Source organism: Anomaloglossus baeobatrachus, chromosome 3 (genome assembly GCF_048569485.1).
Source record: "Anomaloglossus baeobatrachus isolate aAnoBae1 chromosome 3, aAnoBae1.hap1, whole genome shotgun sequence".
Lineage (NCBI taxonomy): Eukaryota > Metazoa > Chordata > Amphibia > Anura > Aromobatidae > Anomaloglossus > Anomaloglossus baeobatrachus.
The window spans coordinates 171,541,446-171,560,061 of record NC_134355.1 but is presented as its reverse complement, the minus strand read 5'-3'; the positions used below and the strand labels follow the sequence as shown (position 1 = coordinate 171,560,061).

General features: G+C 48.2%; 1 protein-coding gene across 1 annotated transcript in view; it reads left to right on the top strand.

Annotated features, from left to right (window-relative positions):
- Positions 1-14,664, top strand: part of TCP1 (t-complex 1) — a 33,909-nt gene extending 19,245 nt beyond the window's left edge. Inside the window, exons 7-12 of the mRNA XM_075339583.1 lie at positions 1,362-1,488; positions 3,058-3,233; positions 3,398-3,521; positions 10,011-10,203; positions 13,325-13,488; positions 14,313-14,664. Coding sequence (XP_075195698.1) covers positions 1,362-1,488; positions 3,058-3,233; positions 3,398-3,521; positions 10,011-10,203; positions 13,325-13,488; positions 14,313-14,526 — 998 coding nt within the window. The 3' untranslated portion in view covers positions 14,527-14,664. The remainder of the gene's footprint in view (positions 1-1,361; positions 1,489-3,057; positions 3,234-3,397; positions 3,522-10,010; positions 10,204-13,324; positions 13,489-14,312) is intronic.
- Positions 14,665-18,616: the final 3,952 nt, after the last annotated feature.

The following is an 18,616-nucleotide window of genomic DNA, read 5'->3' as shown; positions in this document are numbered from 1 at the left end:
TCTGCAAGAAATCTGTGCACATGGCCCCATCAGTATCCAAGTTAGGCTATGTGACCCAATTGAAGCAAAACTGCAGATGTGCTAATTTCCCATGTACAGTGTTTTTCAGCAGGGGCCTCTATCAGTGACCATTTAGGCTACTTTCACACATCCGGTTTGAGCCCTGCGGCTCAATCCGGCTGTGAAAACTATGCAACGGATGCGGTGAAAACACCGCATCCTTTGCATAAGTTTTTACATGCGGCCGGTCCGGTTTTTTCCGGTTGCGGCATGCTACTGAGCATGCGCAGTGGAAAATACCGCATGCGGCGACCGGATGCGGTTTTTTCCGCATCGCGCCGCATCCGGCCTCCATAGGGATGCATTGAAAAATGCGCCGCAGCGGCCGGATGCGGCGCGATGCGGTGTTTTTTGCCGGAGCAAAAAACGTTGCAGGGTACGTTCGATCCGGCCGCCGCATCGGCTAAATCTGCCGCATGCGGCAAAAACCGGACCGAACGCAAGCCCCTACGGCACAATGCGGCACTAATGTAAGTCAATGCAAAAAAAAACCGCAATCGGCGTTACAAAAGCCGGTTGCGGTTTTTCTGCAGAACGCCGTATTGTGCCGCAGAGCAAAAATCCGGATGTGTGAAAGTACCCTTACAGTAAAGGATGAGTGGGTGGGAAAGGTTGCCCATAAGACGGTGATGCTTCAGAAAGAGCATTTGGAGCGGAAATGGAAATATATAATACAGCATATTAGTAAATAACACATTGTTTTTCACAAATGTACTGGAACCTATCCACAAATCTGTTCATATAGCGCTGGTTATTAGGCACGTCACCAGGAGAGGTTCTTAAACTGACAGCATGTTATATGCAGAACCACATAGCTGACGCAATTTCTCCAAACAATAACTACTAAGGTTACATACAAGACTCACTTTTTTCGTGGCACTTGAACACTGGCTTTGGCATAAAAGGCATTTACAGATATCCTATGGGTATCCTGGTGATGAATACTTTTTTTTAAAATGAACCATTGAGGTTGCTTTAGCCCCCTAAACAGCCGCAACGTCATTATGTACGATCTCGTCATGTTTCTAAAGATGCTTTTATAATTACATTGACTGTGGTAATTAGCAGTGAATCTGGAAGAGCAGATATGCTGGTCTCCAGGTCCACCCCTACAGGGGCAGAAAACGGGTGACAAATTCCCTTCAAGTGGATGAAACCACCTGACCAGTTTCTCTTAGGGATGTGTTTAATGTTACATGCATTGTACTGGTATTTTGCGTTGTGCTGTTGCACTGGTGATTCTGGAGTATGCCTGGAGAATATCAGTGCTTGCCTGAAATGCCTTGTTTCTTTGTTTCCAGGAATGAGTAAGAGGATCACTAATGCAAAAATTGCTTGCCTGGACTTTAGTTTGCAGAAAACTAAAATGAAACTCGGAGTACAAGTAATTATTTCAGATCCAACCAAACTGGACCAAATCCGGCAGAGGTATATATTCCAGCTGTGCGAGTGCATGTGCTGCATCGTCATTTTGTTTTTTCTGTGCCTTGAAATCCATGGGTAATGTGCTGTTTTCTTATTTGCTCTCATACAATGTGTGGTGAAGGCAGCTGTACCTGTAGAGTAAATTTTATAACTTGAAATTGTTCAAGATTTCCAGATGCTTCTAAAAAAAAGTGGTTTCCCAACTGCATTGTCTAACCCAATAGTAAAGGAAGTCATATTAAATGCAGTTCCAGCTACTGTAACTCCCTACAAGCTCATCCTAAAAAGGTCAGCAGGAATTGGCACTATAAAGCCATGGTCCTAACGACACTGATTAAATGGATTCCTGCAGTGAAGAAATCTGATCTTTTGTTGCTGAATAATCTTCCAAAGTTTTTATGTCATCTGTGCATCTGGATGGGACTTGGCTGTAAGAATTATGCCTTCTTCTTCTCCGCCTGCTCACCTTCTTCTACAGGTCACTGATTATTCAGTGACCTGCCTCCTTTTTTAAATTCCTTGCCGCCGCCTGATTGCAGTGGGTAGCACATGCGTACTGTGAGTCTGTAGATCTTCAGTAAAATGGCGCCGGACGCAGTGCATGCACAGATCGAGATTTGAGCTCAATGGCCTCAAAATTCAGCCAAAATCTTAAATCTGTGCATGCACTGCCAAAGCGTCATTTTTTTCAACACTGTGTACAGTCTTTACTAAAATGGTGTCATATGCAGCGTATGCTCAAGATTTCGGTGCCATTTTCTTAAAGATCTTCAGACCACCTGCAGAATAACGGCGCACGTGCTGCCCACCACAATTGTTGGTGGCGTACAATTTCAAAAAGGAGGCAGGTCTCTGAATAATCAATGGTGTGTACAAGAAACAAAGGAGGTAGGCGAACAAGATTTCTTCACCTCAAGTATTTATTCGGAATCACAGCGACATTATGGTCATGTATTTTTAGTGCTGAATCCTGCTGACCGGTTCTCTTCACCATCAATCAGGCTGCATATACGGATTCTTACAGAGAGGAATAAGAATGAAGAGTAACCTATGAGCACAACTCCTCCATGGCTAGCCTATATAAGGGGTATTTTCAATATTACACGTTATTTGTTATTACTGAAGTCCAGCCACTGAAACCCCCATTGATCCTAAGAACCGACTCTCTGAAGAGTCCAGTGTAAATGGAGTAGAGGTTAATCACGCACACTGCTGCTCCATTTACTCTTAATGGGACTGCTGGAGATAGCCAGAAGCTGCACTTCGCTGGTCTTCAACACTCCCTTAGGAATGAATTGTGTGGCAATATGCATGATAAAGCTGTATCCATTCAGTCTTCAGAGCCCAGATTTATGGGATCTGGGAAGAGACCACTGGTTGGACCCCTGTCTCCCCCCAACAATCATTAACTTATACCCTATCACGTGATGTATATAGGGAATAAGTTCCAAACACGAGAGTGCTCATAAATTGCTTTTATTGATGTCCATTTTATTTTCAAAGTAGAGAAGACTATAGGTAACTGGTGAATCCTCAATTACTGATTTTATTGTTTTTTTTTCTTTTCTGTAGGGAATCTGATATTACCAAAGAGCGTATCCAGAAGATTTTGGCAACTGGGGCTAATGTCATCCTCACTACTGGTGGTATTGATGACATGTGCCTCAAGTATTTTGTTGATGCAGGTGCAATGGCTGTACGAAGAGTACTGAAAAAGGATTTGAAGCGCATTGCAAAAGCTACTGGCGGTGAGTGTTTTCTTTATCATTTTCTTGTTTTACCTATAGTCAGCCGTAACACTTCATGGAAAAAAAAAGGTTGGCAATGAAGGTTTTGCTCTCGAGTTTTAACATCAAGTAATTAACATTTTCATGTTTCCTGTTTCTGACTATTCTATACTTCCAATCAACAGGTACGGTTTGTTCAACCCTTGCAAATCTGGAGGGTGAAGAAAGCTTTGAGGTTTCCATGTTGGGACAAGCTGAAGAGGTTGTGCAAGAGAGAATATGTGACGATGAGCTGATTCTCGTTAAAAAGTAAGTGTTCTTTACATTAATGTAAATTTCTTTGTCGCTCCATTGGGAGACCCAGACAATTGGGTGTATAGGCTATGCCTCCGGAGGCCGCACAAAGTATTACACTTAAAAGTGTTAAGCCCCTCCCCTTCTGCCTATACACCCCCCCGTGCTCCCACGGGCTCCTCAGTTTTTTGCTTTGTGCGAAGGAGGTCAGACACGCACGCACAGCTCCACAGATTGGTCAGCAGCAGCTGCTGACCATGTCGGATGGAAGAAAAGTGGGCCCATATAGAGCCCCCAGCATGCTCCCTTCTCACCCCACTCTTGTCGGTGGTGTTGTAAGGTTGAGGTATCCATTGCGGGTACGGAGGCTGGAGCCCACATGCTGTTTTCCTTTCCCATCCCCCTCAGGGCTCTGGGTGAAGTGGGATCCTATCTGTCTCCAGGCACTGAGACCGTGCTTCATCCACAACTCCTGTGGAGCCTGCTGGATAGGAGCCGGGTATCGTTCAGGGACATGGCCCTGCTACTTGGAGGTACTCTGTATCCCTGTGGGGACAGCGCACAGCAACACTCCAGCGTTGCTGGGTGTGCTAGTGCACCGGGGACCACGGCGCTGACCGGGTTAATATGTGCCATTACACACTCAGCGTTGCTGAGTGTGTTTATGTATAGAGACTGCCGCACTGACCGCCGCGGCCATGGAAACACTGCGGCGCGGCTGGGACTTGTAGTGCGCCGGGGACTTTCACGCCGGCCGCGCTTTTACGGCGGCCGCGTTTATTACTAGAGTCCCCGGCTTTTTGCGGCCTAGTTTCCTTTCCTCCCGCCCACAGCCCTGACAGGCAGGGGAAGGGCGGGACGCTGCACAGAACGAGCAGCACTGAGGGCTGGAGCATGCTTTGCATACTCCACCCCTCTCACTGTGCACAGTGCGGGCACCAGTTCCCGCTCTTTCTGGGTCACGCCCACGGCTCCCTCCTCTCCTCAGGACGCCGGCAGCCATTCCTGTCAGCTCCTCGGACGCTGCAGAGGGGGACAAAGTCTGGGAGACCCAGGCAGGGACTCTGGTGGCCTCACAACCACTTTAGGCGGGTGGTAAGCAGCACCTGTGGTGCTAGCCCCATTGTGCAGTAGTGTAACATTATATGTTTATGGTATATATGTTTTACACTGTATGGTGCACAGTTGATTTCTGGCTATATACCCTATTGTGTTACTCAGGGAAGATAATAGCATGGCGCCCACGAAAGGCAGGGGTGCCAAAACACAGGCTTATTATGTTGCCTGCGCCGCATGTACGACCCCGCTACCGGCAGGTTCCACTGACCCTCATTGTGTGCACTGTCCGGCCCCTGTGGCACTTACTCAGCCGGAGCCTTTGCTAAGAGGGGCCCAGGGGGAGCCACCTGCTAACACTGTTCAGGTGACGGGGACGGAGTTTGCAAAACTCTCTGAGACTATGGCTAAGATACTAGAAGCCTTGCAGTCCAGGCTGGTATCTCAGCACAGGGACTCTGTTGAATCTTTGTTCCCTGGCCCACCTCAGCTGGACCAACAATGTCCTCCCGGGGTATCTCATGGATCCCAGGCTGAGGGTTCTGACACAGACCCCAGCCCCAGACCGACTAAGCGAGCTCGCTTAGATTTTCCCTCGACATCATCATATTGTGCAGGGTCTCAGAGGGGGGAATCTCTGGTTGATGATGCGGAGACAGCTGATCAGGATTCTGATCCTGAGGCCGCTCTCAATCTTGATACTCCGGACGGGGACGCCATAGTGAACGACCTTATTGCGTCCATCAATCGTATGTTGGATATTTCTCCCTCAGCTCCTCCGGTGGAGGAGTCAGCTTCTCAGCAGGAGAAATTCCGTTTCAGGTTTCCCAAGCGTACACCGAGTATGTTTCTGGACCACTCTGATTTCAGAGAGGCAGTTCAGAATCACCATGCTTGTCCAGATAAGTGTTTTTCTAAACGCCTTAAGGATACACGTTATCCTTTTCCCCCTGACGTGGTCAAAAGTTGGGCTCAGTGTCCCAAAGTGGATCCTCCAATCTCCAGACTGGCAGCTAGATCCATACTTGCAGTGGAAGATGGGGCTTCACTCAAAGATGCCACTGACAGGCAGATGGAACTCTGGTTGAAATCCATCTATGAAGCTATCGGCGCTTCTTTTGCCCCAGCGTTCGCAGCCGTATGGGCGCTACAAGCTATCTCAGCAGGTCAAGCGCAAATTGACGCAGCCACACGCACGTCCGCGCCACAGGTGGCGTCCATAACCACTCAGACGTCGGCATTTGCGTCTTGCGCTATTAATGCTGTCCTGGACTCTGCGAGCCGTACGGCGGTTGCAGCCGCCAATTCGGTGGTACTCCGCAGGGCCTTGTGGCTACGGGAATGGAAGGCAGATTCTGTTTCCAAAAAGCGCTTAACCAGTTTGCCAATTTCTGGCGACCGATTGTTTGGCGAGCGTTTGGATGAAATCATCAAACAATCCAAGGGAAAGGATACATCCTTACCCCAGCCCAAACCGAACATACCCCAACATAGGAAGGGGCAGTCGAGGTTTCGGTCCTTTCGGGGCGCGGGCAGGTCCCAATTCTCCTCGTCCAAAAGGCCTCAGAAAGATCAAAGGAACTCTGACGCATGGCGGTCTAAGTCACGTCCTAAAAAGGCCACCGGAGGTGCCGCTACCAAAGCGGCTTCCTCATGACTTTCGGCCTCCTCACTCCGCATCTTCGGTCGGTGGCAGGCTCTCCCGCTTTTGCGACGCCTGGCTGCCACGGGTAAAAGACCGTTGGGTGAGAGACATTCTGTCTCACGGTTACAAGATAGAGTTCATCTCTCGTCCCCCGACTCGATTCTTCAGGTCATCCCCGCCTCCCGAGCGAGCCGAGGCTCTTCTGCAGGCGCTGGGCACTCTGAAGGCAGAAGGAGTGGTGGTCCCTGTTCCTCTTCAGCAACAGGGCCACGGTTTTTACTCCAACTTGTTTGTGGTCCCAAAGAAGGACGGGTCTTTCCGTCCTGTCCTGGACCTGAAACTTCTCAACAAACACGTAACGACCAGGTGGTTCCGGATGGAATCCCTCCGCTCCGTCATCGCCTCAATGTCCCAAGGAGATTTCCTTGCATCGATCGATATCAAAGATGCTTATCTCCACGTACCGATTGCTCCAGAGCACCAGTGCTTCTTGCGCTTCGCCATAGAAAACTAACACCTGCAGTTCGTGGCACTGCCGTTCGGCCTGGCAACAGCCCCACGGGTTTTCACCAAGGTTATGGCTACTGTAGTAGCGGTCCTCCACTCTCAGGGTCACTCGGTGATCCCTTACTTGGACGATCTCCTGATCAAGGCACCCTCTCAAGAGGCATGCCAACACAGCCTCGACGCTACCCTGGAGACTCTCCAGAGTTTCGGGTGGATCATCAATTTTCCAAAGTCAAATCTGACACCGGCCCAATCGCTCACATACCTTGGCATGGAGTTTCATACCCTCTCAGCGATAGTGAAGCTTCCGCTGATCAAGCAGCGGTCACTACAGACAGGGGTACAATCTCTCCTTCAAGGCCAGTCACACCCCTTGAGGCGCCTCATGCACTTCCTGGGGAAGATGGTGGCAGCAATGGAGGCAGTTCCTTTCGCGCAGTTTCACCTGCGTCCTCTTAAATGGGACATCCTACGCAAATGGGACAGGAAGCCGACGTCCCTCGACAGGAACGTCTCCCTCTCTCAGGCGACCAAAGCTTCCCTTCGGTGGTGGCTTCTTCCCACTTCATTATCGAAGGGGAAATCCTTCCTACCCCCATCATGGGAGGTGGTCACGACGGACGCGAGTCTGTCAGGGTGGGGAGCGGTTTTTCTCCACCACAGGGCTCAGGGTACGTGGACCCAGCAAGAGTCCTCGCTTCAGATCAATGTTCTGGAAATACGGGCAGTGTATCTTGCCCTGAAAGCGTTCCAGCAGTGGCTGGAAGGCAAGCAGATCAGAATTCAGTCGGACAATTCCACAGCGGTGGCATACATCAACCACCAAGGCGGCACACGCAGTCGGCAAGCCTTCCAGGAAGTCCGGCGGATTTTGATGTGGGTGGAAGCCACGGCCTCCACCATCTCTGCAGTTCACATTCCAGGCGTGGAAAACTGGGAATCAGATTATCTCAGTCGCCAGGGCATGGACGCAGGGGAATGGTCCCTTCACCCGGACGTGTTTCAGGAGATCTGTTGCCGCTGGGGGGTGTCGGACGTCGACCTCATGGCGTCCCGGCACAACAACAAGGTACCGACGTTCATGGCACGGTCTCAAGATCCCAGAGCTCTGGCGGCAGACGCCTTGGTTCAGGATTGGTCCCAGTTTCAGCTCCCTTATATGTTTCCTCCGCTGGCACTGTTGCCCAGAGGGTTACGCAAGATCAGGGCCGACTGCCGCCGCGTCATCCTCGTCGCTCCAGACTGGCCGAGGCGGTCGTGGTACCCGGATCTGTGGCATCTCACGGTCGGCCAACCGTGGGCACTACCAGACCGACCAGACTTGCTATCTCAAGGGCCGTTTTTCCATCTGAATTCTGCGGCCCTCAACCTGACTGTGTGGCCATTGAGTCCTGGATCCTAGCGTCTTCAGGGTTATCTCAAGACGTCATTGCCACTGAGACAGGCTAGGAAACCAACGTCCGCCAAGATCTACCACAGGACGTGGAAAATTTTCCTGTCGTGGTGCTCTGCTCAGGGTTTTTCTCCCTGGCCTTTTGCCTTGCCCACTTTTCTGTCCTTCCTTCAATCTGGACTGGAAAAGGGTTTGTCGCTCGGCTCCCTTAAGGGACAAGTCTCAGCGCTCTCTGTGTTTTTCCAGAAGCGCCTAGCCAGACTTCCACAGGTACGCACGTTCCTGCAGGGGGTTTGTCACATCGTTCCTCCTTACAAGCGGCCGTTAGAACCCTGGGATCTGAACAGGGTGCTGCTGGTTCTTCAGAAACCACCATTCGAGCCAATGAGAGATATTTCTCTCACGCCTTTCGCAGAAAGTGGTTTTTCTAGTAGCAGTCACTTCACTTCGGAGAGTGTCTGAGCTAGCAGCGCTGTCATGCAAAGCCCCTTTCCTGGTTTTTCACCAGGACAAGGTGGTTCTGCGTCCGGTTCCGGAATTTCTCCCTAAGGTGGTATCCCCCTTTCATCTCAATCAGGATATCTCCTTACCTTCTTTTTGTCCTCATCCAGTTCACCAATGTGAAAAGGATTTGCACTTGTTAGATCTGGTGAGAGCACTCAGACTCTACATTTCTCGTACGGCGCCCCTGCGACGCTCGGATGCACTCTTTGTCCTTGTCGCTGGCCAGCGTAAAGGGTCACAGGCTTCCAAATCAACCTTGGCTCGGTGGATCAAGGAGCCAATTCTCGAAGCCTACCGTTCGGCTGGGCTTCCGGTTCCCTCAGGGCTGAAGGCCCATTCTATCAGAGCCGTGGGCGCGTCCTGGGCTTTGAGGCACCAGGCTACGGCTCAGCAGGTGTGTCAGGCGGCTACCTGGTCGAGCCTGCACACTTTCACGAAACACTATCAGGTGCATACCTATGCTTCGGCGGATGCCAGCCTAGGTAGACGAGTCCTTCAGGCGGCGGTTGCCCACCTGTAGGAAGAGGCCGTTTTACGGCTCTCTTACGAGGTATTATTTTACCCACCCAGGGACTGCTTTTGAACGTCCCAATTGTCTGGGTCTCCCAATGGAGCGACAAAGAAGAAGGGAATTTTTACTTACCGTAAATTCCTTTTCTTCTAGCTCCAATTGGGAGACCCAGCGCCCGCCCCTGTTTTTTTGTGTACACATGTTGTTCATGTTGAATGGTTTCAGTTCTCCGATATTCCTTCGGATTGAAGTTACTTTAAACCAGTTTATAATTCTTTTTCCTCCTTCTTGCTTTTGCACCAAAACTGAGGAGCCCGTGGGAGCACGGGGGGTGTATAGGCAGAAGGGGAGGGGCTTTACACTTTTAGTGTAATACTTTGTGCGGCCTCCGGAGGCATAGCCTATACACCCAATTGTCTGGGTCTCCCAATTGGAGCTAGAAGAAAAGGAATTTACGGTAAGTAAACAAAATTCCCTTCTTTCCCTTTTTCTTTGTTGCCGTGTTGTGCCATGGCAAGTGCAGTTAAGGTGTTTTTTGGGGATGTAATACTCTGGGGTTTTGTTGCGGTTTGCGGGGGAGGTGGAGGGAGGGTGTTTTATTGAATATTTTGTAGTTATGCACCTGAGCTAAATAAGTCTTTTTGATAAAAGTCTGAGCTTGTTCATATTCCTTAACCTAGAACATAGACTGCATATTGTTTTTAGATCTCTGTAGATCTAGTGCACTGGGTATATTTTCTATACAGAAGTCAGTCACTAGGGACAGGGGTTTCACATAGAGTTGCATCAAGGCTGAATCGCCTTACTCAAAACCTGATGGTATAATTAATGTAGTATTGCACTTTCCCTTGGCCATAAAATGGTGTATTAATTGCATATATGTTACAGTACAAAGGCCCGAACATGTGCATCCATTATTCTTCGCGGTGCCAATGACTTCATGTGTGATGAGATGGAACGATCTGTCCACGATGCCCTATGTGTAGTGAAGAGAGTATTAGAATCAAAGTCTGTGGTGCCAGGCGGAGGCGCTGTGGAAGCTGCACTTTCCATTTATCTTGAGAATTATGCTACTAGCATGGTAAGACTAACTTTATAGAAAAACGTTTACATTTTAATGATTTCAACTAGTGTTTAATCAAAAAACCTATTTAACCCCTTCACCAATTACTTACTATTACGTGATTGGCCATGTCCCTGGGTAACTACGGTCTCAGATGACGAGGCTGCAGTAATCCCCGCACATGTCAGTTGCACGTCTGCTGATCATATCAGCAAACAGGCACAGGTGTATCTCTGAAGATCCACACACTCCTGTTAACCTCTTAGATCATACTATCAAACACTGGTTTTTAGTACCACAGTAAATTGTAAATATGCAATATACAGTATGCAGTAAGTGGGGGGTGGGAACAGTGTTTAACAAAATGTTCTGACCATTTGTGCAGTCTATGAATATATGAATTTGTTCTTAGAAATAGTATGGTCTCCATCAGATCCTCCATAGATGACCTCAAATCTGACCAAAGTATTTTGAGGCTGGAGAACAACATCTCTACACTAACCTGGGTTGGTGGCAAAGCAGTAACCACACATCAGCATCTTGGGGTACAAATTAATTGCCTCATGTACAGTTAATTTTTATGAATAGTTGAACTCTGCTACTTCTTTTGAGAGCAAGTGAAAAAAAACTTTGCTGGAATCTGGTCAGTCTATTTGCTATGGGAGTGGAATTCCCCCCCCCCCCGCTTGCAACAATGCTTTCCTGCTCCATGTTGTACAAATACTTTTCAAAATGAAACCCCCTTATCTGATGAGGCTAAAGATACAGCAGCAGTGGCCATGGATGTCACAACTCCTCATCTGATGAGGTTGAAGAGGTAGCCCTGGATGACAATCCCTTTTGCCTCTTGGCCATCCTAACTGCTGTCAATTTATTTTATTTTTTTTTTCCTTTAGTAAGCTGTTGATCATTCAACAATATACATTGACTTGGGTCCACATAAACAGCAGGCAGAAGAGTTTTATCTAATAGCAGTGTCTATTTCTGTTTCATTGAAGCATCAATACCATCTGCGATTAAACCTCCTCCTCTTTGGGACAGGGAAACACTGCAAGTTCTTCCACTACTTTATGAAAATGCTGGAAGATAAATCCTCAGCTTGACATTTTTTTTTTTTTAGTCACTATAAATGGGTGATGAAGCAATTCCTTCAGTTCAGCCACCTGTGTCCATTGACCTTCATTTAGTGTTACCTGATGGTTGGCCATGTCTACAAGAAAGGGTTTCAGCTCAATCATTACATAGCTACTGTCCCACTGAGTGGCTTAATCTACAATTGCACTTTTCCCAGCACTTCACTTCAAGATGGAATCTCAACTATGTCTAGATCCTTAGATCAGGAATAGAGCAGACGTTTATAGGAAATTTCATAACTTTCCCAAATTCTCATGAAAAAAATAATCAACACAAATTTCATTAATTTATTATTTATTTTAGTAGTCTGAGTCAGTATATAGACAGACTGACTCCACAAGCCTGGTAAGGGGATGTAGTAGACATTGATTTACTTATCTCCCTGTGTTGTGACTGTAGGGGCTAATTGAGGCAGTGCCCACACATCACAGCCCCACCAGTCTGCTCCTACTACCTCTCCCTTGCAGCCCAGATTTCGTAGCTTTTTACACCACCACGCTGGCTTTTATGAATCAGTCTCATGGGCTTTGTGGCCAGTGTGCTTTGAAAGATTTCTGGTTTTATTTTGCGTGTGTATTGATTTTATTTTTTTTTTTTAAACATAAAAAATGTCACCAGATTTGTCCCTTTTTATAAGCTGTGGCCACCACCAGTATGCTCTTATACAGTATTCTAAAATGCTGTGTATATATAAGAGCACAGGCTGCTCTGTATAGCATGAAAAGCCTATTATACTCACCTGTGGGGCAATCGGGTCTGATGGGCACCACTAGTCTGTCTGGCGCCTCCTATCTTCCTTCCAGTGCCATGCTCTTTTCCTGTTCCTTGTAGATGACATGACCTAAGTCATCCCCAGAGAGTCCACCATTTGCGCTCCTGTGCACGTGCACTTCTCTCTGCCCTGCTGAGGACTGGGGAAAGTACTGAAATGTTCATGTGCGGGTGGTCTTTGACCGTTCCCTGCGCATTACAGTACTTTGCGGAGCACTAGAGAGGCCTCTGTGGATGACGTAGGAAACGTCTTCGACGCAGAGCTGGGAAGGAGGATGGCGATGGAAGACTGGAGGCGCCAGACCGAGACCAGCTACGTCCATTGGACCAAACTGCCCCACAGGCAAGTATAATGAAAGCTGTTTTTTACATTATACAGAGCTGTCTGGGCACGTATATGCAGCTTTCTAGAATACTGTATAGAAGAGCTCACTGGTGGTGGCCGCAGCTTATATGGGGGAAAAACCTGGTGCCAGGCTCCCTTTAACATGAATACCTGACTTAAATATTAGGTAATTTTCTGACAGCCCTACCAAGGAGTTTAACTTCTATACGGAGCAGGTTCTGAATCTGAAGCCAGTGATAACCAGTGGCGGTATTAATGAATGCTATTTGTCTTATATTCTCAGAGCATGTTGTGTATTTAGCAACTGAGACAGAAAATGGTTTTGTTCTAAGTCAACAAATTTAAAAATAGAAATCCTTATACTTCTATAGTTAAAATCCTACAAATACTGACAAACATCTGTATAACATTAGGCAAAAAACTACTTGGGTGTGGATGCCAAAAGATATTCACTCCTCCAGTTCCATCAATTGGCTCACAAGCTATTGTTGTTTTATGCCACAAGGGAATAGGCACCAATTATAAGTAATTGAACAAATTATGCTTAGAAGTTAATGGGGGAGGGTAAATCACCTAGAGCGTCTCTTTAAAAAGAGAATACATGTGCAATACTATAAGGTCACAATTGGGCCGTGAATGGGCATTGTAAAATGACTAGTTCTAGCAATGCCACTTCTTTTGCATTGACATTACTCTACTTGAGCACTTCAGCCCACTACTGGCCTCAGCGGCATGCCAATGGAGCATAGTAAATAAACCCTGTTGGGGTGTAATGGCCCTGAAATTCAGGGTATTTATCATGCAATATGTCTATACACCATTGCCCACTACTCCCTCCTCTGCCAATCGTTTGATAGTTGTTGACTTGTTTTGCTTAAATGCTTTCAGGGCTCTAGGGAACAACTAGCAATTGCAGAGTTTGCAAGAGCACTTCTGGTTATTCCAAAAACCCTTGCTGTGAATGCTGCACAAGACTCGACTGACCTGGTTGCAAAGCTGCGAGCCTTCCATAACGAGGCGCAAGTCAACCCAGAGCGCAAAAATCTAAAGTGGTAAGAAAAGTAACTTACTACAGCTTTATGCATCATTTGGTGTTTAATGTACAGCGAGGAAAGTTGAGCTCAATCATATCCCCAGCAAAGCATGCGATTTTGTTTTTTTTTTTTTTTTTTTTTTTGGTTACTTTGTCTCAAATGTGATACACATTCTCTGTGTGCGTACACACAATGTACATATTCCCCCTAATTCCTCAGTATTTAAGCCTCTATGGGTGAACTGATTTGCTGTTCAGCAGTAAACCATGTGTTTTCATTCTGTAGTTCTTGCCATAAGAGGTGAGCCTGCAGCAGAGCGCCACAACGTTCCTGCTCATTGATCAGAATCTTAGATCTACCTAGTAGTCATTACAGCCCTGTTAAATCCATTTTGCTGGCTATACTTCATGATATACCAGAGCCAGTGCAAGAATCTGTGTACTGTATTATCTTCAAACTTTAACCTGTAATTTTTTTTTCTTCTGTACATGTTTGGGCATTAGCTTTACAAATAGGATTTTAAACTATGTATTTTTTGTAGTTTGATTTTTTTTACATGCCATAAATGATTTGATCAGGGCTGGTCTGAATCTTGATGTCCGCACATGTCTTATACCCTTTATAGAGGATGGCAGTCTTTTAGTACGGTCTCCAGAAACCTAATGGATGACCGGTCAACCTACTTGAAAAGGACAATTGTGTGACCCTGAGTTTTAGTAAAAACTTACCTGCATATCAGTGAGGCTATAGATGTAGCCTATTTCTCTTACTTTCAGTAAATGTTTTTGATCTAATCAATTTGGTATTTTTTTTTTTTTTTTTTTTTTTTTTTTTTTTTCCAGGATTGGTCTTGACCTGTTGAATGGAAAGCCAAGGGATAATAAGCAGGCAGGGGTCTTTGAACCCACTGTTGTCAAGACAAAAAGCCTGAAGTTTGCCACGGAAGCTGCAATTACAATCCTGCGAATTGATGATCTCATCAAATTACATCCGGAAAGTAAAGAGGATAAAGGCAAATATCATGAGGCAGTGCAATCTGGATCAATCGATGGCTAATGTGTCATAGAAATGTGGGCCTTCCTTTTTGTATTACTGTAATTTATAACTAGTAACTCTTTATTGTTTATCTTGCACTTCTTGGTCTTGTACCAAAAACACATCACCCAAACACTTAATAAACAAAGTGTGAGCTAATTTTTTGATTGGTTGTTTTTCAGTAGAATTATTTTTTTTTTTTTAAATGCACTTCAATAGACAAAATTTCCCAGTCCCACACCAAATACTGCACACCACAATGTCAAATACAGAATGATCTGTCACAGTACGGTAACAAGGGTTTTGCCAATACACGGGTGAATAGTTTTTCAACAGGCTAAAAGATCAATAATAATCATAGATAACTCATCATATCACATTTATACTTTTGGGTTCGAAAGAATAGGCATTTCCATCAGCTAATAGAGACCCAGACGATATTGCCATAATTCCCTGGATGCCAGGTCCGATTTCATCACTCCAGCTTATCAAACTTGGCAATAGGATTCTTTTTCAGATAAATGCCTCTTTCCAAATTTACCACCCAGTTGATTTTCTTGATTAATTCCATACTAGTGGGACTTGGGTCTGATATCCAATATGCTATTAACTTCCTGGCCGTACACATCATACACAACACTGCAGATTTGCCATGATCTTCTGTGGTTAGATCCTCAACATAGCCCAATATACAAACAAAGGGCAAAGGAGTTAAATTAAAGGGGTTATCCGGCTTATTTTGCCTTTTGTAATTTCACTATGGGGCTACATTGGGGCAGGCAAGTAGATAGTGACTACTTACCTGCCCTTCTCTCAGCCCCTCTCCCCTGGCTTAGAGTGGTCATGTTTCCCAGTCAGCATAGAGTTAACTAAATTTCTTTGTCGCTCCATTGGGAGACCCAGACAATTGGGTGTATAGGCTATGCCTCCGGAGGCCGCACAAAGTATTACACTAAAAGTGTAAAGCCCCTCCCCTTCTGCCTATACACCCCCCGTGCTCCCACGGGCTCCTCAGTTTTTTGCTTTGTGCTAAGGAGGCAGACATGCACGCATAGCTCCACAGCTTGTCAGCAGCAGCTGCTGACTATGTCGGATGGAAGAAAGGAGGGCCCTTAACAGGGCCCCCAGCATGCTCCCTTCTCACCCCACTCTTGTCGGCGGTATTGTTAAGGTTGAGGTATCCATTGCGGGTACGGAGGCTGGAGCCCACATGCTGTTTTCCTTCCCCATCCCCCCTAGGGCTCTGGGTGAAGTGGGATCCTAATCGGTCTCCAGGCACTGAGACCGTGCTCCATCCACAGCTCCTGAGGACTCTGCTGGATAGGAGCCGAGTATCGTTCAGGGACATGGCCCTGCTACTTTGAGGTACTCTGTGTCCCCGTGGGGACCGCGCACAGCAACACTCCAGCATTGCTGGGCGTGCTAGTGCACCGGGGACCACGGCGCTGACCGCGTTTGTGCCATTACACACTGCAGCGTCGCTGAGTGTGTTAGTGTATGGGGACTACCGCGCTGACCGCCGCTGCCATTATCACTGTGGCGCGGCTGGGACTGTTAGTGCGCCGGGGACTTCCGCGCCGACCGCGCTTATACGGCGGCCGCGCTTATAACTCGAGTCCCCGGCTTTTGCGGCCTAGTCTCTTTTTCCTCCCGCCCCCAGGCCTGCCAGTCAGGGGAAGGGCGGGACGCTGTACAGGACGGCAGCACTGAGGGCTGGAGCATGCTTTGCATACTCCACCCCCCTCACTGTGCACAGTGGGGCACCAGTTCCCGCACTTTCTGGGTCACGCCCACGGCTCCCTCCTCTCCTCAGGACGCCGGCAACCATTCCTGTCAGCTCCTCTGACGCTGCAGAGGGGAGACAACCTCTGGGAGACCCAGGCAGGGATTCTGGTGGCCACATAACCGCTTTAAGCGGGCGGTAAGCAGCACCTGAGGTGCTGGCCCCACTTGTGCAGAAGTGTAGTTATAGATTATATGTTTATAGGCTATACTTTACACTGTATGGTGCACGGTTGATTCTGGCTATATACCCTATTGTGTTGCTCAGGGGAGACAACAGCATGGCGCCCACAAGAAGCAGGGGTGCCAAAACACAGGCTTACTATGCTGCCTGCGCCGCATGTACGACCTCGCTACCGGCAGGTTCCACTGACCCTCATTGTGTGCACTGCTCGGCCCCTGTGGCACTTACTCAGCCGGAGCCTCTGCTAAGGGGGGCCCAGGGGGAACCACCTGCTAACACTGTCCAGGTGACCGGGACGGAGCTTACAGTTTTTACTGAAAGACTTTCTGAGACTATGGCTAAGATTCTAGAAGCCTTGCAGTCCAGACCGGTATCTCAGACCATGGCCACTGTGGAATCATTGCCCCCTGGTTCCCCTCAGTTGGAACAACAATGTTCCCCCGGGGTGTCTCGTAGATCCCAGGGTGAGGTCTCTGACACGGACCGCAGCCCCAGACCGCCTAAGCGAGCTCGCTGGGAAATCCCCTCGACCTCATCACATTGTTCAGGGTCTCAGAGGGAGGACTCTCTGTATGATGAAGCGGGGGTAGCTGATCAGGATTCTGATCCTGAGGCCGCTCTCAACCTTGATACTCCTGATGGTGACGCCATAGTGAATGATCTTATCGCGTCCATAAATCAAATGTTGGATATTTCTCCCTCGGCTCCTCCAGTGGAGGAGTCAGCCTCTCAGCAGGAGAAACTCCGTTTCAGGTTCCCCAAGCATACAACGAGTATGTTTCTGGATCACTCCGACTTCAGAGAGGCAGTCCAGAAACACTGAGTTTGTCCAGATAAGCGTTTTTCCAAGCGCCTTAAGGATACACGTTATCCCTTCCCCCCTGACGTGGTCAAGGGCTGGACTCAGTGTCCCAAGGTGGATCCTCGAATCTCCAGACTGGCGGCTAGATCCATAGTTGCAGTTGAAGATGGGGCTTCGCTCAAGGATGCCACTGACAGACAGATGGAGCTCTGGTTGAAATCCATCTATGAAGCTATCGGCGCGTCTTTTGCTCCAGCATTCGCAGCCGTATGGGCACTCCAAGCTATTTCAGCGGGTCAAGCGCAAATTGACGCACTCACACGTACGTCTGCGCCGCAAGTGGCGTCCATAACCTCTCAAACGTCGGCATTTGCGTCCTACGCTATTAATGCTGTCCTGGACTCTGCGAGCCGTACGGCGGTTGCAGCCGACAATTCGGTGGCAATCCGCAGGGCCTTGTGGCTACGGGAATGGAAGGCAGATTCGGCTTCCAAAAAGTGCTTAACCGGTTTGCCATTTTCTGGCGACCGTTTGGTGAGAGGCTGGATGAAATCATCAAACAATCCAAGGGAAAGGAAACATCCTTACCCCAGGCCAAACCAAAATTACCCCAACAGAGGAGGGGACAGTCGAGGTTTCGGTCCTTTCGGGGTACGGGCAGGTCCCAATTCTCCTTGTCCAAAAGGCCTCAGAAGGATCAGAGGAACTCCGATCTATGGAGGTCTAAGTCACGCCCTAAAAAGACCGCCGGAGGTGCCGCTACCAAGGCGGCTTCCTCATGACTTACGGCCTCCTCACACCGCATTCTCGGTCGGTGGCAGGCTCTCCCGCTTTTCCGACATTTGGCTGCCACAGGTAAAAGACCGTTGGGTGAGAGACATCCTGTCTCACGGTTACAGGATAGAGTTCAGCTCTCGTCCTCCGACTCGATTTTTCAGAACATCTCCGCCTCCCGAGCGAGCCGATGCTCTTCTGCAGGCGCTGGGCACTCTGAAGGCAGAAGGAGTGGTGGTCCCTGTTCCTCTTCAGCAACAGGGTCACGGTTTTTACTCCAACCTGTTTGTGGTTCCAAAGAAGGACAGGTCTTTCCGTCCTGTCCTGGACCTAAAACTGCTCAACAAACACGTAAAGACCAGGCGGTTCCGGATGGAATCCCTCCGCTCCGTCATCGCCTCAATGTCCCAAGGAGATTTCCTTGCATCGATCGATATCAAAGATGCTTATCTCCACGTACCGATTGCTCCAGAGCATCAGCGCTTCCTGCCCTTCGCCATAGGAGACTAACACCTTCAGTTCGTGGCACTGCCGTTCGGCCTGGCGACAGCCCCACGGGTTTTCACCAA